The sequence below is a fragment of the Portunus trituberculatus genome, chromosome 42 (genome assembly GCF_017591435.1).
Source record: "Portunus trituberculatus isolate SZX2019 chromosome 42, ASM1759143v1, whole genome shotgun sequence".
Taxonomy (NCBI): domain Eukaryota; kingdom Metazoa; phylum Arthropoda; class Malacostraca; order Decapoda; family Portunidae; genus Portunus; species Portunus trituberculatus.
In genome coordinates this window covers 391,085-418,933 of record NC_059296.1, presented here as the reverse complement: position 1 = coordinate 418,933, position 27,849 = coordinate 391,085, and the positions used below count along the sequence as shown (strand labels likewise).

General features: G+C 39.7%; 3 protein-coding genes across 3 annotated transcripts; 2 read left to right on the top strand and 1 right to left on the bottom strand.

Moving 5' to 3' along the window:
• The first annotated feature begins 58 nt into the window (after positions 1–58).
• Positions 59–18,216, top strand: LOC123517584. Its single transcript, XM_045277840.1, is given in 10 exon segments — positions 59–191; positions 1,591–3,003; positions 3,484–3,650; positions 10,940–11,110; positions 11,469–11,607; positions 12,318–12,456; positions 14,813–14,932; positions 15,161–15,290; positions 15,479–15,650; positions 15,653–18,216. Coding segments are annotated over 10 exon segments (2,574 nt in total). The 5' UTR covers positions 59–124; the 3' UTR covers positions 15,709–18,216.
• LOC123517586 (trypsin-1-like) lies at positions 17,654–21,033 on the bottom strand. Its single transcript, XM_045277842.1, has 3 exons — positions 20,968–21,033; positions 20,050–20,312; positions 17,654–19,630 (listed from the first exon to the last, which is right to left on the bottom strand). The coding sequence occupies exons 1-3, from the start codon at positions 21,017–21,019 to the stop codon at positions 19,061–19,063; spliced, it is 885 nt and encodes a 294-aa protein (XP_045133777.1). The 5' UTR covers positions 21,020–21,033; the 3' UTR covers positions 17,654–19,060.
• LOC123517585 lies at positions 20,091–27,171 on the top strand. Its single transcript, XM_045277841.1, has 13 exons — positions 20,091–20,181; positions 22,335–22,419; positions 22,647–22,736; positions 23,010–23,098; positions 23,213–23,369; positions 23,626–23,767; positions 23,906–23,994; positions 24,464–24,557; positions 24,796–24,959; positions 25,295–25,427; positions 25,623–25,844; positions 26,008–26,199; positions 26,377–27,171. The coding sequence occupies exons 2-13, from the start codon at positions 22,349–22,351 to the stop codon at positions 26,761–26,763; spliced, it is 1,830 nt and encodes a 609-aa protein (XP_045133776.1). The 5' UTR covers positions 20,091–20,181; positions 22,335–22,348; the 3' UTR covers positions 26,764–27,171.
• Positions 27,172–27,849: the final 678 nt, after the last annotated feature.

Genomic DNA, 27,849 nt, shown 5'->3' with positions numbered 1-27,849 from the left:
GTATTCTGACAACATGGGACTCGATTAATTTTTCTAGAGGCACAGTACAAGTATATGGCTTTTAAAACACATTAAAGGCTGGCCGAGATGGAGGACTTGCCGGCGTGACTCTCGGGTGACTTGCATGAGGACACAAGAAGAAGAGGAAGCAAAAATCATGACGCCCCGCAAAAAGAATAAGAAGAATTCCAGTAAGTCTATCTTTTATGGCACCCCTCTATGTCTAGCGAGGTCAATGACATTTCCTGGCGTTGGTGAGTGTGGGCACAAATGAGTTAGGTCATTGAGAGGAAGGTTTGTGGGTCATAATTATCTATACAGTCAGGAGGTGGGCATGAGAGCGACTGTTGTTTGTTATTCTCTTAGTTTGGGTCTAGTAGTGTATTATTGAGCATTCTAGTAAGTGAAGGTTGGTTGCAGAGTAACTGGCTTCTTCCTGGTACTCTTATATGATGTATGTGAATAGTTTGCAGTACTTGGGCGAGTTGTTAGACCGGCCTCGCTCAGCTCACGTCTTATCAACATTTCTGTTAGCAGCATCCAGCTCACCTCACGCCGGAACCATTTCATTCCCAGATGTATCTCGGCATGCTTTCAATATATATGATAATTAAGGATTTGCCAACAATTTTTTTTTTTCATTTATCGTTTATGTATTTTTATTGTTTATTTATTTTTTCTTTCATAGTTACTTATAATAAATTCGCATTTCCTGCCTCCTCCCCTAAACAAGCTTGGGGGCATATGGGGAGTCACCGGTTTGGGAGGGAAACGAAAATTCAGTTAAATAAGAGTGTTGAAAAGTCTACAATAAATTCAATTAGTTTTTTTTTTTTTTTTCTAACATAACCTATCCTAGCTGGGGAGACTGCTCCCCATTAATAGGATATTAATGACCTAACCTTATGTAACACCTTACCAGTTATGTGAAGAGATTTTCATGCCCTTGGAGGTGTGTACATACACTTTTACGGCTTCATTGATAAACACGTGGAACCTTTTCTTTATGTTTGTGTATCGCATTTTAGATATTGCTATTGCTAAATATCCCACATAGTAAGTTTCTCTCTCTCTCTCTCTCTCTCTCTCTCTCTCTCTCTCTCTCTCTCTCTCTCTCTCTCTCTCTCTCTCTCTCTCCTAACATTGGCACCATTCATTTCACCTCCCTCCATTGAGTAGCCATATTAACAAATGACAGTGACTTAGAAAATCTAAAATTTTGCCACACTCAATTGGTATTACAGCCATACCACAAGCACGCCCTGCAATCTCTCTATGTTTATGGCAAGATCACCAACCCTTTCACATGGCATGTGAGTTTCGTGCTTGAATCTAATGCGGCTGGATTAGAAACATCTACCATATCTTTTTTTTTTTTTTTTTTTTTTTTTTTAATGAAGGATAGATGGATCTTGCATTTACAACTTTCCAAACTCTTGTTTTGTCTTTAAACTGCCTCATGATGATGTCATAACAGCCAGACAATAGCTTATTAGTAAACAGAGAGAGTTATTTCCTTATTTCATTTAGTGCCACCCATAGCCCATAGCCCTCTTATCCGCCATTACTATTTTGTTATTCATCTTTCAGCTGATGGGGAAGATAGTGCAAATCTTACCAAGAAAAGAGGGAGAAGTAAGGACAATTCCAGCCCACCTGTTGCCTCCCCGCCAACTGTTCGTCGCTCCCAGAGGAGGACCTTGGCACAGGCCAGCCCATCTCAGGATGAAAGTGAAACAACCCCTAAAAGGTCTCGACAGGCAGGTCCCAGTCCAGAAACACCTTCCAGAGTCAGTCCTCGAGGGAAGAGAGAAACCAGCTCTCCTATTCCTTCCAGAACATCCCCCAGGGGTGACCGGAGAAGTCTCAGGGGCAGTAGCACTGAGTCCAGTGCCAGCAATGTGAGTAGTGCTGCCATCAACTGTGCTTCAGCAGAACGTGGTGCCACTTCACCATGTCGGAGGCGGACTCGCAGAGAAAGCAACAGTTCATCTGTCAGTGCAACTTCAGACACATCATCAATCACACCCTCAACTCCTCAGAGGGGCCGGGGAAGTAAAAGGAAGGTGTTGGATAAATCAGATAAAGGAGAAGTGGAGTCTTCCAAGGAGGCCAATGGACCATCCCCTCAGTACTCCCCCAGCACCAAGAAGAGAAGAGGGAGATCCCAGGCTGAAATTTCACCATTAACCACCAATGGCAAAAGTGAAGATCATGTGAGACCAAGAAGAAGGATATGCAAGACACACTCACCACACAAAGTTTTGGATGGAGGAGTGGATGAAGCAGAAGAAAGTTTGGCAGATGGAGAGGAAGAGGATGTCAAAAACAGTGTAGACAGTACAAAGAAGTTGGAAAATTTCAAGGTTGAGAATGGAAATGATGCCAGCACAGAAACAGATGACGATGCACATGTATTGATGTCAGCTAATGCTACCTGTGATGGAGCGGACCCAGGTGTGAAGGTGAACTCTAAAGACCTTAACAAATTACTGGAGACAGAGACTTGTAAAGATAGTAAGACTACTCTTGATGTAACCAACCAAGGTGAGAGTCAGAACTTACCAGCTGGTGACACTGATCCAAGGACAGGTAGTTCAAGCCCACTACCCGAGAAGCATTGTTCGCCTGCACACACTTGCAAAACTGTCATTAGTTCTAGTCATGTTAACAGTGCAAAGAGGACACGTAGTATTAGTGATTCATCAAACCATGAGACTGCAGAACACACACTCACTTCCAAAAAAGCAAAACTGTGTGCAAGTGTACCTGATGATGGCAGTGATAGAGTAAAGTGTGAAAATGGCAGTGTGAAATCAGAGGAAACAAATCAAGAGGTAGAAAAAAAATGTAAGAGTTCAGATCCCTTGCCCATTACTGACATGGAAGCCGAAGTGAACACAGATCATGTGGATAGTGTGACCAAGAGACATCTGGAAATCTATAATTTGACAGCTGAACAATTACAGGAAATCTGTTCATCGATTTCAACCAAGGGATCAAGTAAGGCTCAAGTGTTGTTGATCTCATTCCATTCTTTTCACTAATTATTCCATTTTATTTTCTCTTGCTTTATTCACCAATAATATCTTGTCATTGCAGTACTTCCCTGGAAAATAACTAAAGACCTCCAGTTGCACCTTTGTCTGTGAACATCATCAGATTGTATTTTTACATGCTTGTCAAGTCACTATTTACAATTATTCAGATGTGTAAACTAAAAAGATACTTGCAATTCTATCTTATAGGAGGAAATATAAATTTACCTGGATATAGAAAATGCTTGCAGGTTTCACAAGAAACTAAATTTAATTCTAGTTATGTGCACAACTGGAAAGAAATGTAAATTTGAGTTTGTATGTAATATGACAGATTGGTCTAGTGCTTGTAAGTAGAGAGTACCATATATATAATAGTACTATTGTAATGATTGTCTGATATTGAATCATCTATCCATAACTGATGTGGCTACTGTTATTACAGAGTTGTCAGAAAGCACAATGATTGAAGACCTGGTGGAGAAACTTTTAAATAGATCAACTTCAGTTCGAAGCATGAATGCCCCTCGCTTCAACAAGTTCCTAAGACAATTGCTGAACCATTACTGCTGCCTTGATACCTCTAAGGAAAGCAAGCACAGCCTGTGTGAGGTATGGAATTACATTTACAGTAATCGATAAGGCTTATATTGTTTTTATCAGGGATGGAGTGTGTACACAGACTCAACTTACACAAACTTGTACAGTAATCCTACAGTTTGGCATCAAGATGCATCAGATTTGATGAAATTGTTATTAAAAAGTATAGGTAGTTACAGTGGGGCCTCGTAATAACAGACACTTCATGGGCGTGAGGTTGTCCGTTAATGCAAATTATTTGTTACTTAGAGCAGTTTGTTTGCGAGACCCTTAAACATCCCCTTTTCCTTTTTCGGTAGTTTATTCTCTTTTGATAATGCACAAAATTAATTTATTAATTTAATGTGTCTTATTCAACACTCAATGTTGAAATAAAAGAGTTCATTATTATTTAAGAAGTGTACAGTAATAAAAAATTTGTCTTACCAAGAATAGATGAATTAAATGCATAGCTTCCCATTTGGTGTAATGATCGATTCCCATATGGTTCACTGGCATCCTTAACAAGCATTTAATGACTGCCTGAAGGACCTTGCTGAGGTGACAAAGGAGGGAAGGAGGGCAAGGGATCGTTAGAATCAGAATATACTACCTCCACACTATTGCCACCCCTCCATAGATCATGGGCTTGCCTTCTTTCTCTAATACCACTCCACCTCCTTACCCTCTGTCTCTGTCTTTCTTTCTCTTCTGTTTTCTATATAATCCTTCTAACTTTTATTCCACATCACCATTAAGGTAAAAATCAAGGTGTGTTCTCTATGGAAAAGTTTTCAGCATCCTAAACATGGCATCTTAGCAGGGAAGTGCTACCCTGTCAAATACCAATACCTTGCAGGCTCACAATTTATGCAGTCTTGCTATAGAGTATTACCCTACTGCAAACTTGCCATATGACCACTCTCACAGCCAATCTAAACCAGTAATCTGCAACATGAACAAGTACTTCTTGGAGTGAGACAAACAGAGAGATCAGCTCATTGTCATCTAGAAGAAGAAAAGCTTGCCTACTTCATACTAAATTATCCTGTCAAAAGAAGAAAGAAATTAAATTGTAGACCACTTTAAAAATCAAGTGGTTGATAGGAGAGTTTTAGTTTGTACTTGTATGTCATCTGCACTTTAGTCAGTCTCAGCTCTCTCTCTCTCTCTCTCTCTCTCTCTCTCTCTCTCTCTCTCTCTCTCTCTCTCTCTCTCTCTCTCTCTCTCTCTCTCTCTCTCTCTCTCTCTCTCTCTCTCTCTCTCTCTCTCTCTCTCTCTCTCTCTCTCTCTCTCTCTCTCTCTCTCTAATTCACCTCAGTTACCTACTGGTCATCTAGCCAGTCTTCCTCATTACAGAGCGAGCTCAGAGCTCATAGACCGATCTTCAGGTAGGACTGAGACCACATCACACACAACACACACCAGGAAAGCGAGGCCACAACCCCTCGAGTTACATCCCATACCTATTTGCTGCTAGGTGAACAGGGGCCACACATTAAGAGGCTTGACCATTTGCCTCTCCGCTTCCTGGGACTCAAACCCGGCCCTCTCGATTGTGTGTGTGTGTGTGTGTGTGTGTGTGTGTGTGTGTGTGTGGCAATGTCATTATCCTTACTTGCCCAACAACATTCAAACAGAAATGCATAACTAGCATTTCACCTTGACAGGCCGCAGATCCAACGAGCTTGGCACCCCAAATCACCATGAGTGTCACTCTGGTGACCCTCACAGGCAAGCAGTTGCCACTCTCCTCCTTATTACAGGTTTTGTAAATCGTAGACAAACAAAACGAGTTACAATGGTATTTAACATGCCTTTTTTGGCTTGTTTTTCATGTTAAATGTGTATTCATCCACATAGCAACTCAAGAACTATGGATTTGTGTGGGGCAGGGGTGACTGCCATGATGGTCCCCAAAAAACTGGTTAGTGTCTAACCAGTCCATTACTGCAAGGTCTGTTATTGCAAGGCATCACTGTAGTTTGAAAATCTACCCTTATTAGTTGGGTATTGGGTGCCTTGTTTATTTCACAGGACAGGGCTATGACAGGGTTTGAACAATGGTTGTGACTTTAATTATAGTGCCACTCATCACTGCTCAAGTACTTCTAACAGCAAATATCACTTTGTACTTGGATAGATCGTAGAGTCCTTCTTAATTACACATGATGCACATTAGGAAAAAAAAAATGAGTGTCATCTTTCCTTGACATAACATAATAGCATAATTTCCCATTATCTTTGAACAATTTATTGTTCATGCATCATGGTTGATAGAAGTCTTTTCTTTCTTGTCCTGTGTAACAAATACTTTCTTCACAGGACAATCAAGCAGTTAGTTCAAGTGGTCACTATGTAGTGGTGGCACTGCATTGCTTCAGCCTATATTGCTTGAGAACTTAGTTGTTGTGCCTGCTCATGCTTTGCTGTTTCAGAGTTGTCATTATATTGATGCACAGTGTGCTATTAGCCAGAGATCTTTTTCAAAAGGAGATCACCAAGTCATACGTTTCTCATTGTAGGAAATGGAATACAGAAGAGGTCTTGGCCATTGAGTCATCTTATATTATAATATAAGTAAAATGTATTGTACATTGTATATTGGCCATGATTTTTCATCATATATCTTCTTAGTAACAGAGATGAAAATGGTAAGACAGCATATGCATTTACAATCAAGGTACAGTAACCCCTGCATAAGTCAGACCAATTAGGAGAAGGCAAACTGAAGTTATGCAAAAATCTGAGTTGCTTTTTTTTCATCATCCTGTTGTTATAGTGAAAATGTTGGTGACATTCTATTATTATCATGAAAATATTCTTCACAACCTTCCATAGCTTAACTTATGAAAGATTGTTAAGACAAGATGACAAAATATTTGAGAATTCAGTCCTTGATCCCATCATCTTTTCTCGTCTACATCAGCCGTTTCAACACTTCACCATCAACATGGTTTTTTCATCAGTAGTGGTCTTTAGTGTGCAGGAAACATCGCAATGTTCGTTGTTCTGTTAGAAGACTTTAGTCTTGTTTATTATCTTGCATATATTTTCTTTCATGTATTCCTTCTTCATAACAGTATGCTGTCTTTTACACCCACTTCTGTTATTGCTGAATTTTTGGAAATTTGAATCTTGTTCTATATTTTTATAGTATTTTTGATAGATTTCTTTATCTTTATGTATTATTTCTTATCTTTTGCAATCTTCCCAAGCTCCTTCACTATACTTTTCAATCTTTGATCCCTTCCTTCATGTGTTTTCACACATACTATTAAATCATTCCTTTTCTTTTTCCAATCTCTCCGAGAAGTTTGGTACGTATTTGCCAGTACTTTCCCTGTTTGGGATTCTTATAATTTTTGGTGCACATATTTTGCATCCTTGTTATACTCAGGCATTTTTCAAAGTGCTTCTATAAAAATGAAAACATTTGCACTTCAGCTATTTATTTGTCTGTCTGATATGCTTTATCATTTTTCTTTTACAAAATGCTTGTATCTACTCTATAGCCAGTCTGTCCTCCTTGAGCATTCGTTTCTTCCTTCTTATGCAACTGGCTGTTGCAAAAATCAGATCCAGTATTGTATGGACTATAATCCATAGACCAATCATGTTTTTCTCTGCAAAATTTTTTTTGCTTATTGCACCATGATTCTTTGGATCTTCTTCCTCCAGATCTCTCCTGCTGAACTGTGTATTTGTATCAGATTATCAGTCCTTCAGAGTTGCCTCTCAAACATTTGTATTGTCTTCTTCATTTGTTGTTCATAGCCATACATACTTGAGTGGAGGGAAACAAACACATAACATCTAAATGACATTAGCTGGTTCAGTCTGTTGCCTAGGTATTAATAACCTTTTTTGTTTGTTTAAGGTTAGCTCTCTCTCTCTCTCTCTCTCTCTCTCTCTCTCTCTCTCTCTCTCTCTCTCTCTCTCTCTCTCTCTCTCTCTCTCTCTCTCTCTCTCTCTCTCTCTCTCTCTCTCTCTCTCTCTCTCTCTCTCTCTCTCTTACTGCTTTAGATTGGCTGTGAGAGTGGTCATAGGGCGAGTTTGCAGCAGGGCAATACTCTATAGCAAGACTGCATAAGGTGCGAGCCTGCAAGTTATCAGCACTCGGGAGGGTCACACTTCCCTGCTAAGATGCCATGTTTAGGATGGGGAACACTTTTCCATAGAGAACACACCTTAATTTTTACCTCATCTGTGATATTGAACTAAAGTTATATATAGAAAACAGAGGGAGAGAAAGAAAGAGACGGAGGGTGAGGAGGTGGAGCAACGTTAAAGAACGAAGGCAAGCTCGTGATCTATGGACGGGTGGCAATAGTGTAGAGGTAGTCTACTCTGTCCCTGACAATCCCTTGTCCTCCTCACCTCCTTTGTCACCTCAGCAAGGTCCTTCAAGCAGTCATTAAATGCTTGTTAAGGCCTGATTCACACCTAACGCTCACGCTCACACTCACGCGCACGCAAGTGATCGCACTCAAATATTCTATAATGATAAACAGGCAGAGTATTCAAACCGTCCGCTCAATCATCTACGCTCAGCTCTACTCATCATGACGATCAAGCTCACGATCGAAGCAAAAGATATTTTGAGCGTGCTCAACCGTGAGCGACAGCAAGAGCGAGAGCGTGAGTGCATGGTGTGAACCAGTCGTGGTCAGCTCTTCCTATGCGCGGGACGTATGGATTGATGCTCACCGACGCTACAAAGCAGACTGAGGTCAGCGAGAGCTTGAGCGGCATGTGTGAACACACAAGTAAAATGAGCTGAGCTAGAGCTTGACTGCGGCTTGCGCGTGAGTGTGAGCGTGAGCGTTAGGTGTGAATCAGGCCTAAGGATGCCACTGGACCACATGGGAATCGATCATTACACCAAATGGAAAGCTATGCCTTTAATTCATCTATTCTTGGTAAAACCTTTTTTTTTTATTATTGTGCACTTTATAAATAATAATGAACTCTTTTATTTCAGCATTGAGTGTAGAATAAGATGGATCAAATTACCAAAATAATTTGTGTTATTAAAAGAGAATAAACTACCGAAGAAGGGAGAGAGGGTATTTAAGGGTCTTGCAGGCAAACTGTTGTCAGTAACAGACAACAACCCCTCACCCCTGTAGTGTCCATTATTATGAGGCACCACTGTACTTATTGAATTGTTTGTTAACTTGGAATAAAATCTTTTATCAGAAACTTTTCTGTTCTTCATGCAGGTCTGAATCTGCATTAAAAATTGAAAAAAAGATCATTTAGAATATTTCACTGATTACTTCAGTTGTTCTTTCCTTTAAGAAGAACTCTTATATACAGTAGTAAAATCATTCAGGGTTCTTAAGAATGCAGTATAGATAGTAAATATAAACCTTTTTTAATTTAAATGAAATTAAGATACAGGTAACTCTTGATTTACGCAATAGATACGTTCCAAGAGGCATCACATATATCAAAATTCGCATAAAACAAACATGTAATTCTCATAAGAAACAATAGACAATAGGGGGGATGCAGGATGTGGTCCAAAAAAATTTATACAAAATACTCTATTTATTTGGCTAAATTAACATGTTTTTATTATTTACCATTATAAATAATAGAAGTGTATTTAATGTAAAGGGAAAAGCAAGAAATAATTAGAAAGCAAAAAATAATAAGAGGAAACAACAAAACAAAGAATACGTAAACAAAACACTCACTGCATCACTGCCTTCACCACTGACACCACAGTCAGTCACCATCTTCCTCTGAGCTTTTCCACTTTATCAAAAATAATCCCACATGCAGAATTACTAATGAAATACCGTGGTATTTCATTAGTAATTCACTATCACTCAGTGCCACGGAGTCAAGGTTATCCTCATGGCATGAGAATATATGAATGTACTAAGATATGATATCCATTATAGCAGGCAATAGAGGAATGGAAACATAAATATCGTGGTGAAAGACAACACGCAAGCTAAAAGGGTCACAAGGAGAAGCGGCCGAGTCGCCGCAGTCTCTGCCTCGTCTGTGGGCGATCTCATCTCTGCTTTATTTTTTGGGTATTCCATGTAAGATTTTACTTTATGCATTACAAAACAATCCTTTCTTGGGGGCAAGGTTCGTAAAAAAAGGTAATAGAAATTTTGTTTTGTGAACATAAATGCATTTATAAGACAGTAACAACACCTGGAGAGGTGGTGTTACCAGCAACCTGAGAGCAACCTCATAGCAACCTCGTTACCATCCCTCCAAGCGTTCATGGATGCCATTTCGTGACAGGAGGTTGCTTTGACATTAAAGTTTCTTGGATCCAGCTCCTGGCAACCAATGAGCACTTTAAGGCGGGCTACCAACCTCCACCCGCCAACAACAACAAATCTTTGTGGATGCTATTTTACGGAAGTTTGGTATATGAGCAGGAGGTTGCTATGGAGGTTGTCTGTACCAACATAGACAACAACCTGCTTCTTGGATCTTGCCCCAGAGCTCCCACCTATCAGCCAGCTGCGGAACTCTCTGGAGCACAGTTTGAAATTGCGTCTGGTGCTGAGTTTGAAAATGCGGTTGGGCCAAATTGCATATAAGCAAACCGATCATGCAAATTAGATTAATTATAATGTTTTTTTGGTCACATTATAACAAAAATGTGTAAATCAAACACGCGTAAATCGAGAGTTACCTGTACTTAAGATTTTGGATTTTTAACTGATATTTAGTTTTTATATTAATATTCTCCTAATACTTATTGAATCATCTCTAAACTTAGAGGTAGAGTGGAAGGTACCCTTATTGGCATAATAGCTATGCATTGGTGAGTGTAATGTAGGTACATCATATATATGATTTATAGGAAGTGTCATGTTTTCTTATATTGTTTTTTCTTTGATGTTGCCTTTTTAACAGTTCTGTATTATAGACATGTTTGATGCAGCTCATATCATTTGTTTTAGCTTGAAAACTTAATTTTTACAAGGATCACAGAACTGAACCCTTTTTCTCTTGATGTTTAAATGTTTCATTATGCAAGAATTTTTTATATGAACAATTCAAATTGAATTTTACTGCTCATATCATCTGGAATTCCTTGTACACACATTACATACATTTATTGTAGATGTTACAAATGTTTACATAGAAATATGTTTCTCTCTCTCTCTCTCTCTCTCTCTCTCTCTCTCTCTCTCTCTCTCTCTCTCTCTCTCTCTCTCTCTCTCTCTCTCTCTCTCTCTCTCTCTCTCTCTCTCTCTCTCTCTCTCTCTCTCATGGGATCCCTTCATGTAGTTATCAGAGGATTAGTATCTGTAATGAATATTTCTTCACTTCCTCAGAAAGCTGTGCAATGGGCAAGAGACAGGAAAAGTGTGAACCTACGTCATGAGTTGGAATTAACTCTTATGTCTTTGTATTACAATACGTGTCAATATAAGAAGGCAGAGGGAGTAGCAAATGCCCTCTACAGTGAAACAAAGAAACTTCAGGACAAGGAAAAAACTGTGAAGGTAAAAGTAAATTCTTTCCTTGTTTAAATTTACTATAGTTTATATTCCTAATTTCTTATTGTAATTGCTCATTTGGCACAAAAAAAATCAGGAGAGACTTAATGAATTTGTTAGTCCCTAAATGGGACAATATCAGATATCAACAAGAAATAATGCAAGGTTTTAAATTTATCCCTATGCCTAATTTCTCAACTCATCACAAATTTAGTTTTACTCTGACTTTTTTTTAGTGTTAGAGTAAAACTAAATTTGTGATGAATTGAGAAATTAGATTAAATGTTGCTTTGAACTTACTATTTATTTATATCTCATATGTATCGGGTTACATTCATCCCAATTTTTTATTCTGATTTTTCAGGCATGCTTGTGTCTTAGTCAGGTGTACCATGCAATGGGCAATATTTCTAAAGCTCGAGCCAACATCACTACTGCCAAGACTGAGGCCCTCAAGATATACACTCCACCTGACATGCAAGGAGAACTTGACTTACAGTCAGGTAGAATACATCTTTGCTTTTATTCAACATACAGTATCAGAATTTCAGAATAAAACAAAGTACCAGGTGCAATACTGTAGGTCATTTGACATTTTATCAATTCCCATTAGTTTTGATGATAAGCAAGATCAGAATACAGTCATGTCTTGATAAGGTCACTACAAAAGAAAATCCTTTCTCAAAACTTCCATACTTGTGTGCTGGTGATCTTTTTATTGCAGGCCACCTCAACAAAACTTTTATTTGGGTGCTATTCTCTTGATTTATCCCCCCCTCCTCTCTCTCTCTCTCTCTCTCTCTCTCTCTCTCTCTCTCTCTCTCTCTCTCTCTCTCTCTCTCTCTCTCTCTCTCTCTCTCTCTCTCTCTCTCTCTCTCTCTCTCTCTCTCTCTCTCTCTCTCTCTCTCTCTCTCTCTCTCTCTCTCTCTCTCTCTCTCTCTCTCTCTCTCTCGTACACACATTAAATAATGTAAACCCATAAAGATTGATATATAAATCTAGGTAATTTTGTCATGTATCTGTCTACTGTATACCAAGCTGTCAATCTTGCTTGAGGTGGCCCTGGCAAAGCACCATACACTCGTACACACGTCATTCACCTCTGGTGGAAAGAGTTACTCTCATGGACCACTGTACTACACTCCAGGAGTTTACATAATTTCAGTAAAACAGTTGTTTGTATTTTTTTTTTTGTTTGTTTTTTGTTTTTCAGGAATAATGCAAGTAGCAGAAGGCAAGGACATGGAAACAGCTTTCTCATATTTCAAAGAGGCAGCAACTGGCTTTGTTTCTCGCAAGCAGAGAGCAAGAGCACTTAAGTACATGCTTTTGTCAAAGATTATGATGAATAGGTGAGCAGATAATCTTGTCTTATGTTCATTATTTCTATTTTAAATTATCCTGTCCTAATCTCTGTTTGGTCTGGATCTGAATATGTTGCTGGCTTGTCTACATTCAACATTGCGTTTTGTATTGTTAGTTGAAGTGTAGCATCTCTGACAAATCCTCTCTCTCAGTTTGCCACCTGTGATTTCCTTTCCACTATAGCAGTTGCTCTATTTTATGATATACTATGCACACATGTAATCATCATCCTCATCATCTTCTATAGGTTGTGACCAGTCCAATAGGTTGTGACCAGTCCAGTTTCACCAGCAGACATCATTATATTCTTCATACATGCCACATACAGAGATTCCCGTAGGCACTTGTAGATATGAAAGTGTGTCTTAATGCAAATGTAGGGTAGCAGGAGGATCCTGGAATATAACCGTGTTTTTATCACTTAGTGATGTTTAAGCATAAATCAACTGTGAACGGCAGTGGTTTACAATGCTGTATGTTACACAAAAGCTTTATCTATTATATAATGCAGCATTATGATGATGTGGCTTAAGAATCAGTAACTGTAAAGCTTGCTTGAGTTTCTTTTCTGTGATGGAAACAGAAAATTAAATGGTAGCAACCATAGTTGTTCTCACTCAATATTCAAGATGCATCCAGTCCATCAGCGGTGACATGTGTTTCATCTGTTAAACACCTAAATAAAGCAATAATGTTTGTATCATATCAGAAGTGTCAAGGCAGTAACAGATTTTACAATATAATTTTTATCTTTATATTATCAGTGAACTGATCACTTATCCATATTGGGAACAGTGTCAAATTATTGTCCCTTCTGGTCTTGTTCATATTATTTACACAGCATTAGGTGTCTATAACACTAAAGTGTATACCAGTGCCAAATTATTTTGTCGAGATCCCATATTTTCTTATGTCAAAGGGTTCCAAACACAGGTTGTCTTACATAAACTATGCCAACATTTTCATCTCTCTTAGGACTTTTGGTGTCCTCCAAGTTGTTTGTGGTCACCTCCATGAACAAGCCAGGCTCTGGTTGAAGGCAGCTTTATACATCTCATCTCTGTTTCATTGATGGAGCCATTCACTGGTTCTGTTTAGGATGGGTCAGTTATTGAGGGCCTTATTCATCTGCTAAAAGCATACAAATATAACCAACTAAGTCTTCATAGTAAACTAATCATTGATTGCTATTTGTTATTGAAAACCTCAGTCACTGATGATACTAAATGGACGTTGAGGTATTTTATAGATTTCCATAATTATTATTATAATTATCTATCCTCATGTAATAATGCTTACACATTGTGACTTGATGACTGAACTGAATGTTACTTCAGATCTCTGTGATGAATGCCAGTCATCACTTAAATGTGAATGAGGAAAACTTAACATTGAACCTATGACATACTGAGATGATTTGTTTCTGTCACTTAATATAAGTGATTGCAGAATTTAAACATATATTACAGAGAGTGACTTACTGAGGCACAGCATATTGTGTCCATTAAGTTCACCTCAAACATAGTTTAAAGTAATAGGAAAAGAGTATGTGGCCATAACTCTTACCTTTATCTTTCAAATTACACATATTTGTGTAAGGGTTAAAGGTTTGTTTAGGATATTAAAGCTCGATGAGTATTGGGAATATGAATAATTACGTTCATTTGAGGTGCAAGGCTCCAAACTTGCTTAATCTGAGCAAAGTAGATATTGAGGTAAAAAAGTTAACAGCTCAAGGCATCATTCCCAGAGGAAGTATCTCAGCTCAATCTCCATGTAGTACTATTTGTACAGTAGTTCATTACTTCCTTGGTTTTGAGGTCACCAACTATAAGAAGAGAATCTGAAAAACCTTATCAATAACTGGTTGGCTTGATCCCTTGCTACCTGCTGCTCTTTGGAGAGGAAGTTAGGTTACCTGTTAGACAGCTTTTCTTTTAATGCTGCCGATGATGATGGTGACAATGAAGACATCCAGTCTCTCTCTCTCTCTCTCTCTCTCTCTCTCTCTCTCTCTCTCTCTCTCTCTCTCTCTCTCTCTCTCTCTCTCTCTCTCTCTCTCTCTCTCTCTCTCTCTCTCTCTCTCTCTCTCTCTCTCTCTCTCTCTCTCTCTCTCTCTCTCTCTCTCTCACAACATACATATAAAGTTTTCATCTGCTCCTCCTATTTTATTACTTTTAAATGTATGTTCTTTTTGAACATATATGTATAACGTGTCATCTTCAATATATAATCCATTGTGCTGTATTCTGTGAAACTTAGTAGACAGAACTATAACATCTCTGTCTATTGTCTTGAAGCTTGCTTTATAAATGTTGTAATGTGCAATACGAACTTTCTCAGATCTGAGGAAGGAGAAAAGGCTGTGCACAGTCAAAGTCACGTCCAAGACATAGATGAGGGGGTAGAGGCCATGCTAGCCATTGCTGGTGCTGCTCGCAGATCCTCACTGATGGAATTCAGGTAAGAATAAATCAGTTCATTGCCTTCAGAAATTATCATAAAGAAATTTCATTATTGTTATTGTATGTTCATTTATTAATTTTATTTATTTATTTGTTTTTATTTATTCCAGTCTAGTCTAGAATGTTTACAAAAATTTTTACATTGTTTTGGGGCATTCTGTTTAACATTATGTATTCCTTCAGTCGTGAAAAAAATTAACATTGATTTTCTTTTCTGTACCACCAGGAAGTTGCGTGAAGTGCATCAGGAGCACCTGGCTGGAGACTTGGTGGTAGCTGGGATCCTGGATGAACTCTACACCACAATGATGGAAAAAAACCTGCTCAATATAGTTCTTCCTTATGAGTGTATACAGGTTTGTCGAGTCTTAATTTAGTTAAGTAAATGAGCAATTTAAAGCCAAACTGCAATCTGCATGACCATGATAAAAAAAAGACACATGAAAACACACATGCTCACACACTAGATTCTATTTTTTTATTTAATTAATTTATTTATTATTTGTTTTTTTATTTATTTATAATTATTTTCCTTCTTTTCTAGATTGGGTACGTAGCAGAAAAAATTGGTTTACCACGAGAAGAGGTGGAGAGAAGAATATCCCAGATGATCCTTGATAAACGCATCAATGCCCAACTGGACCACCGTGATGACTGCCTCTATGTCTATGCTTCCGTTGATTCAGATGTTGTTTATCAGACAGGCCTTAAAACCTTAACCAGTTGGACAAGACCATATCTCATCTGAACCGTAAAGTGAAAAAACTATTGTAATGAATGCTGTTTATAGGAGATAAAGTTTATAGGAGTTCCTTGACTTTTTGAGGACATTTTGATGTGTAACAATACACATTTATTGTTCAATAGTTAAGGTATTTTGAAAGTTATAACTATCTCAAAGTGTCTTATATACTGAGGTGTGAAATTGTATGGTTAATGGTATATAATTTCTCTCTCTCTCTCTCTCTCTCTCTCTCTCTCTCTCTCTCTCTCTCTCTCTCTCTCTCTCTCTCTCTCTCTCTCTCTCTCTCTCTCCACTCATTTTGCTGTGGATTGCATTTATATATTTGTATTATTTTGGGTTGGAGATAAGAATGAGAATTTGTTTTCTTATTGGCATAAAATGTGAAGCAATAAGGTCTTCGCTGCAGATGCCACAAAACTTAAGGTGTATTATATATATTAATTTTGAACATTTTCTTGCATCTTGTTATGTTGAATATAGATATATTTCTCTTTAACTTCATTTCAGCCACATCCTTTGTATTTAAGCTTGAATTGCTTTCCTTTCTGAATAATGTATAATGTATATTCCAGGAACTTCACGTATTACTGCTTATTTATTTGGTCATATTCCTTTATTATTATTATTATTATCATTATTTTTTTTTTTTTTTTTTTTTTTTTTTTTTTTTTGAATATCATGATCATTATCATAAGACTTTCCCCATGTGTGTGTTTGTGTGTGTGTGTGTGTGGGGGGGCGTGGGCGTGGGCACGCACATACATGTATGGACTTTCACAAGTGTAGGGTGTTTATGTATGTGCACATGCATGGCAACACTCATGCTTGTAGGATGTGTCTTTAAAACTGAATAAGGATTCATGCATTTAGTCATAATTGTGCCATTTATCACTTCACCCCTTCCATGTCCTTATAAGGACAACTGCATGTACATACATATAATGCTTACATCCTTAGTAAAACAATATCACACATAACCTGTGAAGATAATGGTACATGGTACTGGTCCATTTATTTTGAAGCCCTGTGAACACCTGGTGTATTTGAATGGTGATGAGTGCTGGTCTTCCTTTCTCATATGTTGGACCATCATTTCACTTGAACCTCATGCATGGTCAATGTATCTCCTTATTTTGTCTCCACATGTTTGTAGGAATTTTCACAGAACTAGCCATTTACAGGATAAGGTTATATAAAAATAACTCAGGTTAATTTCTATATCCATATTTACCTCATATGCATTGTTGCAAGGTGGTTTATGTAGTAATAGCAAATAATGTTGATCCTGCAATTCTAAGGATATTTAAAAGTGGCTCAGATTTTTTTTTTTTTTTTTTTTTTTTTTTTTTCAGTAAGATCCATTTTATCAGGAAGGCAATATGAATCAAGTTATCTTCTGAATAAAAAAGGATGTCAGGTGATCTGCAACAGAATATCCTTTATATGGAGTGAATTGACTTGAGAAAGAAGAAAAATGGAGCATCCCTGCTCAGTACTATTACATTCCTGCCAAAGTTGTTATGTATTTCCAACATAAACTCATTATTGGTGGCCTTATTTTTTGTGGTATTGAATTTTTTGCAGGGTAACCACAGAGACTTGCCTGCCACTTATAACAATGTTTCAAAAACAATTTAATTACTTGTGCTTGTAGACATACCTTCAGGTGCTTACACCTTTGTTATGAAGGCAATTGTCTTTTTGGATCACAAAATTATGATCTTGCTAAAGTATTGTTATTTTTTTTTTATTATTATTATTATTATTATTATTATTATTATTATTATTATTATTATTATTGTTATAGGGGGATGAAAATATGGTTTATTTCTAATATGAATAAATAACATTAGTCACCAAATCTTAACCTGGAAGTGAAACAGGTAAAAACAATTTTATTAAAAAAATTTAAGTTATTCTTTTGTGATCCTCTTGCCTGCTGTAGTGACTGAGGGGAATGAGGATGAGTTTGTCTATTACTTAACTTGTCAGGTCATAAAGCTTTGTATTTTATTTATTTATTTTTTTTTTTTTTTTTTTATAGAGATTATTCAAAGTACAAGGATGGTTTTAAGTGGAGCAGCAAGAATTTTTTGTGTTTTCTGTTAAGTAACCCTGCAAATATAAAAGTTATGCTGTCTCTAGTCTATTGACATCCAAGGCTTAGTGGAGGTTGAAGAGTTAGTTGATCTTTAGATGCAAGCATGAGGCAAACTCCTCCACAAACTTACAGTGAGCTAACCTCTCTATGCACATTTTTAAGCTTGTATATTTCTCTTTATTTTGTTTGCTTTTGATACATATTATATTGTTCATATATTTCAATCTGTCTATACACCAGGCTGATATCTCCCACAAAGTGAAATAGCAGTGACAAGTGAAAGTAAAATATGATGCATTAGAACTTTGTTGAGTAGATTTCAATTTGATTAAGATTAAAGTATGAATAAAAACATTGAATAAAACTGTTTGGACACTTTTTTATGTATTTTTTATGTGATCTTGATGCCAGTGTAAAAATAAATGATGGAGTCTAACAGCAAGCTTCTTTGAATATGAAAAGGATGTTCCATTCCTACACCTAAATCTGTCATTTGTATGTATGTGCTGGTTAAGCTGGTTACATTCATAGGCATAATGTTAAATTAAGCAAAACACTAAAAGAATTGATACAGTACATGTGAATCATTATAGTTAAGGTACAGAAAAAATCAGTAAACAAAAGTTAATGTACTACACAAGTGTGAACTGAACCCCTCATTGCTTCTAACCAAATGGACATTACTTGCTCACTTTTGTACTGTTCCATTGTGACATCACATGCATGTCCATAGACTTACTGCAATATGTGAGTGTGCTAAACTGCATGAGAAGAAATACAGGAAAACTTATGGAATATTAGAAACTTTATGTACTGTACTTATCTAAATTGGTCAAACTTTCTAAAACCCTTTCACCACCTCCACTCCTCATTACTTTTCTTATCTTAGGCATAAGATGATCAGGTCACAAGATTATTTTTTGGGTCTTTCATTACAGTTACTCTATCAATCTTGGTGGATAGTAAAGGAGAGAGTTCATCATAGAAGTCAAGATCACCTGTTTCTACCTGAAGATTTGCACTTCTAGGAACTGTCAAAATTTATCATTATTTCATTGCCCTTTTGTAACTAAGAGCTTGGGCTTGCTACAGCTCAAGTTTGTAGTACATCTTACAAGCAAAAAGAGCATTTTCTTTTAAATTCTCATTACTCAAATAAGGCAGTGCCACATGTGCCACATATTAGTGTTTAAACAATAGGAATATCTTACATATATATTTTTCTTTTATGGTGTTTGAAGCACTGGTTACTTTCAGGAGGGACATGGAGAGAGACCTACTCATGAGGTCTGACTCTGTGTGGAATTCATTCTTGGTTCCTTTAACCAATTTTCAAACCAAATTAAATTGGTGTAGACAGTGGGACGCAAGGGCCTGGCACATCCAAACTGCCAGGATACTAGCCCAGCCAGGTATGAGTCAGAGGCAGCATAGCAGGTGAGGGGACTTCCAGAGTCACTCTCACAGGCACCTGCACCACCATCCTCATACCCTGCACACACCATCTGTTCAGTAACATCAAACACTTCTTCTAAAGTTTTGCTGCAGTCATCATGAGACCATATTGGTAATGTTATTTTGTAAGGAATGTCTGCCTCCTCACCAGCTTCTTCCTTAGGCCCCCAGCCAGCTACCATGCACTCTCCAGGCAGTGACACTCCCTCAGGAGGCAACTGGATGGGTTGCACATACTTGTTGAAATGCAGTTGCTCTGTTAATATGATGATGGCAAGATCATTCTTAAATGTTATTGCATCATATTCTGGATGCAAGAGGATATCTTTCACCTGCATTACTTGCTCACTGCCATCATGGACGCTGCGACGGTGTTCACCGGCAACCACCTCCACCTGCAAGGATCAGTGATTCAATGGTAAAGTGTTGTCAGAGCCCACACCGTCATATGGTCCATACCCTGAGGGTAAGGGTAAGAGTAACCTGTTATACTGAGTATATATTGTGATAAAGATATTATACATATTAATAATTCCATGGTAATACACAAGTAACAAAAACAAAATTTAGAAAAGCAGAACACATTTTTTTGTATAAAGGACGTCTTTCTCGCCATACTTCCATTTAGGCCCCTGGGTGATCACAAGGCATTCACCAGTAGAATCACCCACGTGGCAGGCAAATATATTTATGTTGCAGTGCTGTAGATGAGTGCCAACAATAACAACAATAACGATAATAATAATAATAATAATAATAATAATAATAATAATAATAATAATAATAAGAAGAAGAAGAAGAAGAAGAAATTTACCCCGAAATAGTTCCTGGCGAAGGGCTGGACGCAGTGTGCAGCTGTAATAATGGAGGTGGCGTCATAGATGGAGCCGCCGCAAAGAAGGCGTGGCTGGGTCGGTGTCCATCGCACATCCTGCAGACTTACCAGGTAGGGCACCTCCCCATGCTGCACCTCCTCTCCCCCCACCACGTTCACCTCCACCGATGATGTGGTTGACTCTGACGCCGAGCGAAGGGTGTGTTCTATTAGGTGTGCTGCCAGGGCGGGCCGCCACACCTCTATATTCGACAAAGGTAAAAGGAATAATCATGTGGTGAGCGTATTGTAATCGTACATCAGAGCCTTTTTTCTCTCTTGTACTTCTTCAACAGCCTCTCCCACGTTCATATGAAATAGTTATTGCTCACTAATCTTTTTGTCTTCTCTCCACTCAACCCTTTCTCAAATCTTCTCATGTACAGACAGTCCTTTCATCTTTTCTCCTGTTTACTTCTTCTTTCATTGACTTCCATACAGTACTGTAGCATTCTTCTGCTAACATGCTGTTCATCTTTTCTTTATTGAGCCTAAGCACTTCATTACCTTTCCTTACATTTTCTTTTTAAGCTTAACATAATCGAACTGCCTCGAGCAATCCTCTAACTGATCCTACACATTGACTGTAGTGGCATATGGCTAATAGTTAATAGTATAATCCAAGTCTTTTTACTGGTTGTAGGCTTGTAGCTCTAGTTTTGTAGTAAGATAATTTGAACAATTAGGTAAGAAGTGTCACAGTGTCATTAACAAAGAGTAAATGCATTAAAAAAAAAAAAAAAAAAACGCATGCCTAGTAACATAAAAGAATGGTATCGTGAAATGGCAGCACTCTGCAGGTTGGAGCTGGAAGCATACATACATACATACATACATACACTTAAACTGAACCCTTACCTGCCACAACAACGGCAATGACATGAATACAGAGGTTCACGCGGAACTCCATTGCTGAGTTAGGCACCTCACTTTCTGGGCATGGCGACTCGGTAATGCCTGCTTTATATACCGGCCTCGCTAACGGGCTTTAACTATCTTTATCTTATCCTCCGCCTCATCATTACCGTCACTACTGATCACATAATCCTCACATCACAATATCCTGAGCCATTTTCATCCCTTTAACCTGACTCAACTGTAGTATAATGTATTTCAACTTCATTTTCCTTCTTAATTTGTTTTTGAATATTCTAACTTACAAGTTATAGCGTGGTTTTGCCTAAATGCGATGAATGAACGTATCAGAGAGAGAGAGAGAGAGAGAGAGAGAGAGAGAGCATTGACAACGAATTAATTATAACTTTCAATTGCCAGTTCGTGAATTGAAGTAGTGAATCAATCATACATTCTTTCAAAATCTTTCAGACAACGCAGCACCTTACGGAATAGCGATTAATGAAACGATTCCTTTATCTTAGTCACAGGGGATCACCAATTGGATTAAGCTTGTTGAAAGATCTCGAATTATCGTTATCTTGCTTGCGTGTGACTTCTTTGTTGCTTTAAGACATCCAGAATATTATGGCCGATGATCGAAAGAGATAGCTAGGTGTACAGTAAATGGTACGAAAGTTTCCCGTGAGATCATCCTCATAGATCATCCTCATGGTGTGTTTCACTGTTTGATCTGCTGCAGTCTCTGACGAGACAGCCAGACGTTACCCTACGGAACGAGCTCAGAGCTCATTATTTCCGATCTTCGGATAGGCCTGAGACCAGGCACACACCACACACCGGGACAACAATGTCACAACTCCTCGATTTACATCCCGTACCTACTCACTGCTAGGTGAACAGGGGCTACACGTGAAAGGAGACACACCCAAATATCTCCACCCGGCCGGGGAATCGAACCCCGGTCCTCTGGCTTGTGAAGCCAGCGCTCTAACCACTGAGCTACCGGGCCGTGTGTGTGTGTGTGTGTGTGTGTGTGTGTGTGTTGCCATAACAACCGACAGGACGCCACATCCAGCTCACCTACTGAAATACTACTGTAAGTCACAAGTCGGGGAGGCGATGCAGTCCATATTCATCGCATGTCTGGAGTAAAGGAAGAGGAAACTCATTACTGATTACCACATTGACGTAATTGCACAAGTGGGTGGCAGACAGGCAAAGACATGCTGTACTGGATTAATTATCCTTATATAGTCCTTTCAGCTATTCGAAAGATTAGTAGTAATACAAATGTCTTTTCCCAGTGAATATAAATACTTAATTAAAGGAGCTCGATCCCCTTGTGATTAACATGTATCACCTCAAAGGAGGGAAGGAGAGCATGACGGGTCCAGCGCCGAGGATACACCTGAGCCGCGCCAGTACCAGCGTGTCTGATGACCAGGCAGGCAGGTAAGGCATGAAAGAGATGGTAGTGGTAGGGTTCATGAAGATGTGGCAATAGTAGTAGTAGTAGTAGTAGTAGTAGTAGTAGTAGTAGTAGTAGTAGTATCAGCAGCAACAACAGTAAGAGGAACAGTAGTATAGTATTTGTTTGATAAGATGCGGCTATAAGATATTTCAGAGTTGTGGCACCACCTTTTTCCGTGCCTTATTGAAGAGTATGCCATGTGTTGCAGGGGAGGCGAAGTCTTCACCGAGGCAGGGCTCTGGGCCAGCCTCACCCCGGACAACCTCCTCGCTCTCCGAAACCACTTCCTGCAGGCGGAGTACGTAAATTACTGCAAGGTCTCGTGTATATATAAAAATCACGCTCACTCTTACACACAAAAAAGAAAAATGCATTCATGTAACAACGTAACAAATTCTTAACATTTTTTACATATTTCATTCTTATCTCAGGCTTTGGTATAGATTATACGTCTTAAAATAACAATAAAGAATCATAAAAGGAAATATTTGATAGAGATTCCAGACTGCTTAACACATCACCCAACCTTGTTTTGGAGACTTGCGTCTGTAGGTACTACCCCATTTTTCAGAGGGTGGCTGGTTGGAGGGAGTGATGACCCTACCCACAGCCACCTCCTCACACGACAGCAGTTTGTGGAGGTGGTCTCCTCTCTCTTAGGTGAGAACCACGGCCACACTCCATTTTCCGTTCCTGTGTCATACTGAATTACGAACATCATTGTAAAAATCATTGTAAAAGATAAAATAATAGCTGGATATGTTGGATCTTCAGGGAATGACCAGTATGAGGGTGTTTGCGGTACCATCTTCGACAATGTGGTGGCCGCCTATAGCCCGACCCTTGCCACCTGCGGGATGACCGTCCACACGCCAAACATTAGCAGTAGCAGCAGCAATATTAGCACTACCAGCAGTGGCAGCAGTATCGGGTGAGCTCCTCTGTTGATGATGGTGATGTTGATAACAGTGGTGGTAATAGTAATAATAATGATAATAATAATAATAATAATAATAATAATAATAATAATAATAATGATGATAATAATAATAATAATAATAGCAGTTATATAGTAGTAGTAGTAGTAGTAGTAGTAGTAGAAGCAGTTGATATTTTGATCAATTTTCCTATTATCTTTGTTAGTATGCCGTCTGTCATTCTTTATGGATTAATTAAAAATTTTCTAGATTGAGGAGCGGCGCACCTGGACTGAGCTGGGCTGGTTTGGTGTCATATCTGGCGGCAGGCGTGGGCAGCGAGACCCGGGACATAGCACCCAGCCCCCCCTTCCAGCCCACGCCCCGGTACCGCTTGTTGCTGCACAATAAGGTAACGGTCACACGTATCTCCTCTTGTGGGCTTGTAGGCGTTAATGTACTGGTGTCTATATATGTGTCTGTTTAGCTATCTATATGTCTTTTTATCTATCTGTGAGATGAAAGTGACAGTGTGTGAAATCTGCCGCAGCGTGAAGGTGTGGCGGGGACATTGGTGTGTGAGCGTCGTCGGTTGCTGCTGGTGGGAACAAGGGGTTCACTCACCAAGCTGCTGCCCAGGTGAAGCTCTCTAGCTAGCTCTAATGTGTCTCTCATCAGTAGTTCGTCCATTTCATCATGATCTTTGTTCTTACAATATGTGCTTCGTTGTTTCATTTCGTTCCTTACATTATAGTTAATTCTTTCCTCATGCACCAGTACGTGGCAGACTGTGATGATCTTTAATGCAGCAAATCTAATCATGAGAAGGTGAATGTGACCTGAGGGAAGATTGGGAAGCATTCTATCACTCTGATGACAATTAGATATTTGTTTAGTTGCTCTTAGGCTGATGCATGCAAGTGCTGAACAGGTCTTGCTGTGGCTGTGATTGATGACCTGTATATTTGTCAAAGATCGACATACTGGGCAGGTGACTAGACCGTGTTTAACTAAATGCTTTTCAATTTTATTCGAGCTAACTTCAAACGGAGAGTGGGCTGCAGGTACCCCTGTTGATGTCCCCTCTCTTTGCTTGTCTCCATTACAGCCGCTGGCGTCAGCAGCAACATGCCCGCCTCCTACTGGACGGTGACCCGGATGAGGAACAGCACACAAGAACTCAGCTGCAGACCTCGCATAAGGTGCAGGAGGATGCGTTTAATTTCCAGAGTTGCTTCTATTCACCAATAAATCAATACATTGTTATGCAATTACGCAATTCGTCGACCGTACAATAGTTGCTGGTTGCAGTTATAGATTAACCCCAAAATACAGAAATCAATACATAAAGTAACAAGATTATCAAGAGAATAACGGAAGGTAGGAATAAAAGCCAAGTGCTGGATGTAGAGGAGAGGATAATAGGTGACACGTTTGCAGACAGGCTTGGGCACGTGGGTGGTTGGTGTAGCTCTTCTGGAGGACAACATCGCTGTGGTGGCGGCGTCCTCGTCCACGCTGCACCTGGTGGACACCTCAACTACCCCTCAGGAGCTGCTCAGGATTACCAACCTTCCAGCGCTCCCCTCCTGCGTGGCTGCCGGGTGAGTGGGTGGGCGTGACCGGCATCAGTAGGTCAACAGGACAACAACCATTCCTCCCCGCTGTTCCTTCACTTCACCATAGAAATTTTGAGTGAAACTCAATATATACAATACCGGCATGACAAATTGGTAAAAGAATGAACTATCTCGAATATGAAACTTGCCTTATCATTAAATTTTTAGATGTAAAATGTAATGTATTTACTGATATGGTATGAGTGCAACGTACTGTACGTTTCTGATACATTTCCACGGGACAAAAGTGGGAGGTTGTAGAAGTGACTGATAATAATAAATACACTGCAGTGTTGGTGGTTGGATCTATGTACTCGTAGGTGTGTGGAGGACAGGCGGTGGCTGGTGGTTGGGGACGATCGCGGTGCCGTCCACCTGCTTCGCTTCCCTCACGCCGCGGCAGGTTTGCTCACACGTCCCCGCAGCGAGGGCCTCACGGCGCTCACCTGGCAGGTTTGCATATGAACACACTCTCCTGTTGTTGTGCATGCCAATCTGCACAGCCTTCTGCTGCTGCATCATTCATGTGATGTTGACAACAAGCAGAAAGTATTTATCTCACTTGAGATCAATGACATTTTTTTTTTTTTTTCGTTGATCTCGTTATTATTGACATAACTTAGCTAATTCATTTTATTCTATTTCCAGGAAGTTTGCTGCCGTGCTCAAATGATCAACGGGCGTGCAGTGGAGGTGTGTGGGCAGGTGCAGGTAGTAAGTGCGACAAGCATGCACAAATCTAGTGTGAGAGGTGTAGACTACAATCCAGTTACTTCCACTCTCGTGTCATGCAGTGGAGACCCTCGGGCCAGTCTGGTGGTGTGGGGACCCGACCATGCTACCAAGACCTACACCTTCAGTATGCCCAAGGTATTGAATTAGACCATTAAAAACACTGCACGTTCTGCACTTAATCACACCAAGTTCAACTCGAGAATTTAAGAATTTTCACTAGATGTCAGAATGTGATCCTTGAGCTTCATCCTTACACACATGCATACAGCGATATTGCTGACCTGTTGATTCCGCTCAGGGGGTTCGAGTATTCGCGGTCGAGTGGACGCTCCACATCTTGGTGACCGGCAGCAGTGACGGTCGATTGCGAGTATGGAATCCTTATGTACCAGAGGCGGCCCTGGCGGTGCTGCCGCCCTCACCAGCTCCTTCAGCAGCAATCCTAATATGCCCAATCCGCCGTGTCATCATCACCTGTGATACTGACGCTGTCAGTATTCTTACCAATGACTCTCTTCATGCTTGAGAACAGTATATCAGTAGTTGCAATAATATTTGATGTCACGTATCACATTCTAGACATCGTAATGCAAAGGTTTCTTTCTGTATGTATAAAAAGCAATTTAGGATTAGAATGATCGAGAAGAATACGAATTTTCTCCCGCAGATTGTGCGTGTTTATGGTGTGGAGGGTGCCCGCTGCGTGCAGACCGTGATCTTGTCCTTTCCGGGAGGACAAGGAGGCTTGGCCTTAAGGCCTCTCACCTTGCTGGTTAGTGGTGAGCTCCTGGTGGCCTGCAGAGACTACGTAGCCTCCCTCGTCCCCTCTCCTGACAAGTCACACCCTTCAGAGGGACCCCAACACCAACTGATGGGGGACGCTGACGTCGACGTAAGTGATCGGGAAGAAGGTGGTGTCGCCGATCTTAATAAAGATGGTGACTTGATTAAAGACTCATCGATTATGTCTTCTGATGAGCGACAAGAACGTGAGCGTATGCGTAGCCTCATCCGGCAGGGGCTGCCTTTTGCTGCCTCGAGTTACAGAAAGTAACGCCACCCACCCTGCCTCCTGATCTGCCTCTGCCCCCACGACTGGCAGCCCTTGGACTCACACCAGACGACCCAGCTGCTCTTCTAGCTCATCTCCCTCCCGCCACAATCGCCTCTGGCCTCGCCGCTACAGGTTCGACACCTGCCCTCCCAGGTCAATCAGTTTCACGAGTACCAGCTCGCAGACCTGCAGGTTCTCGGCCAGCGTCAGCTAGACGTCAGACAGTACCCACGTCCTCAGGGAAGACTGGACAGGACCCAGCTTCATCTGCCCCGCCAAGCAGTGGCCGCCACCTCAGTCCTGGCTGGCGACCACATTCCCCACGCCATGTGTAGAAACTATAGACACCGGTAGGTTTCCAACACACACACACACACACACACACACTTAAAATAAGATTATAATAAATTATCAATATACCCCGCATGTTCTTTAATATGGCAAATGTCCTAACAATAATGATGGAATCTTGATACCAAGAGAGAGAGAGAGAGAGAGAGAGAGAGATAACTCACACAGAAATTCACAGACGACTCCAGGAAGAGGCCTATTCAGGCCTGTGAGTCCATATGGCTGTCATTACGTACATTTTCTAGATCTTGTAGTCGTGTGGTCAAACTTGTGATTTATCGAGGCTCCCTATTTTTTCAATGTAATTAAACTTTTGCTCTTCATTTTTCCATACATCGTCTAATTTTCTTTCAAACTCTCGAACTGATTTAGCATTTATCACACTGTCTGGGAGGCTGTTCCAGTTATTCACCACCCTATTATAGAAGGAACTTGCTGATGTCTAATCTTACTTGGCTTAAATATTTTTCTTTCCATGACCACGAGTTTGCAATCCTTCCTGCATTTTAAACAAGTCTTCATATAGTCTGGATCTTTGTCATACACTCTATTGATGATTCTAAAGGCGTCCACCATATCGATCTCCTCTTGATCTCCTATAATAATATATGTCAATGTTGGTAGTTCTATGTTTCTTCAGCATTTCTTCATAGGAGAGATCCTTCAAGTCTGGTACCAATTTTGTTGCCCTGCTCTGAACCCTTTCAAAGGCCTCCACATCTTTCTTCAAGTAAG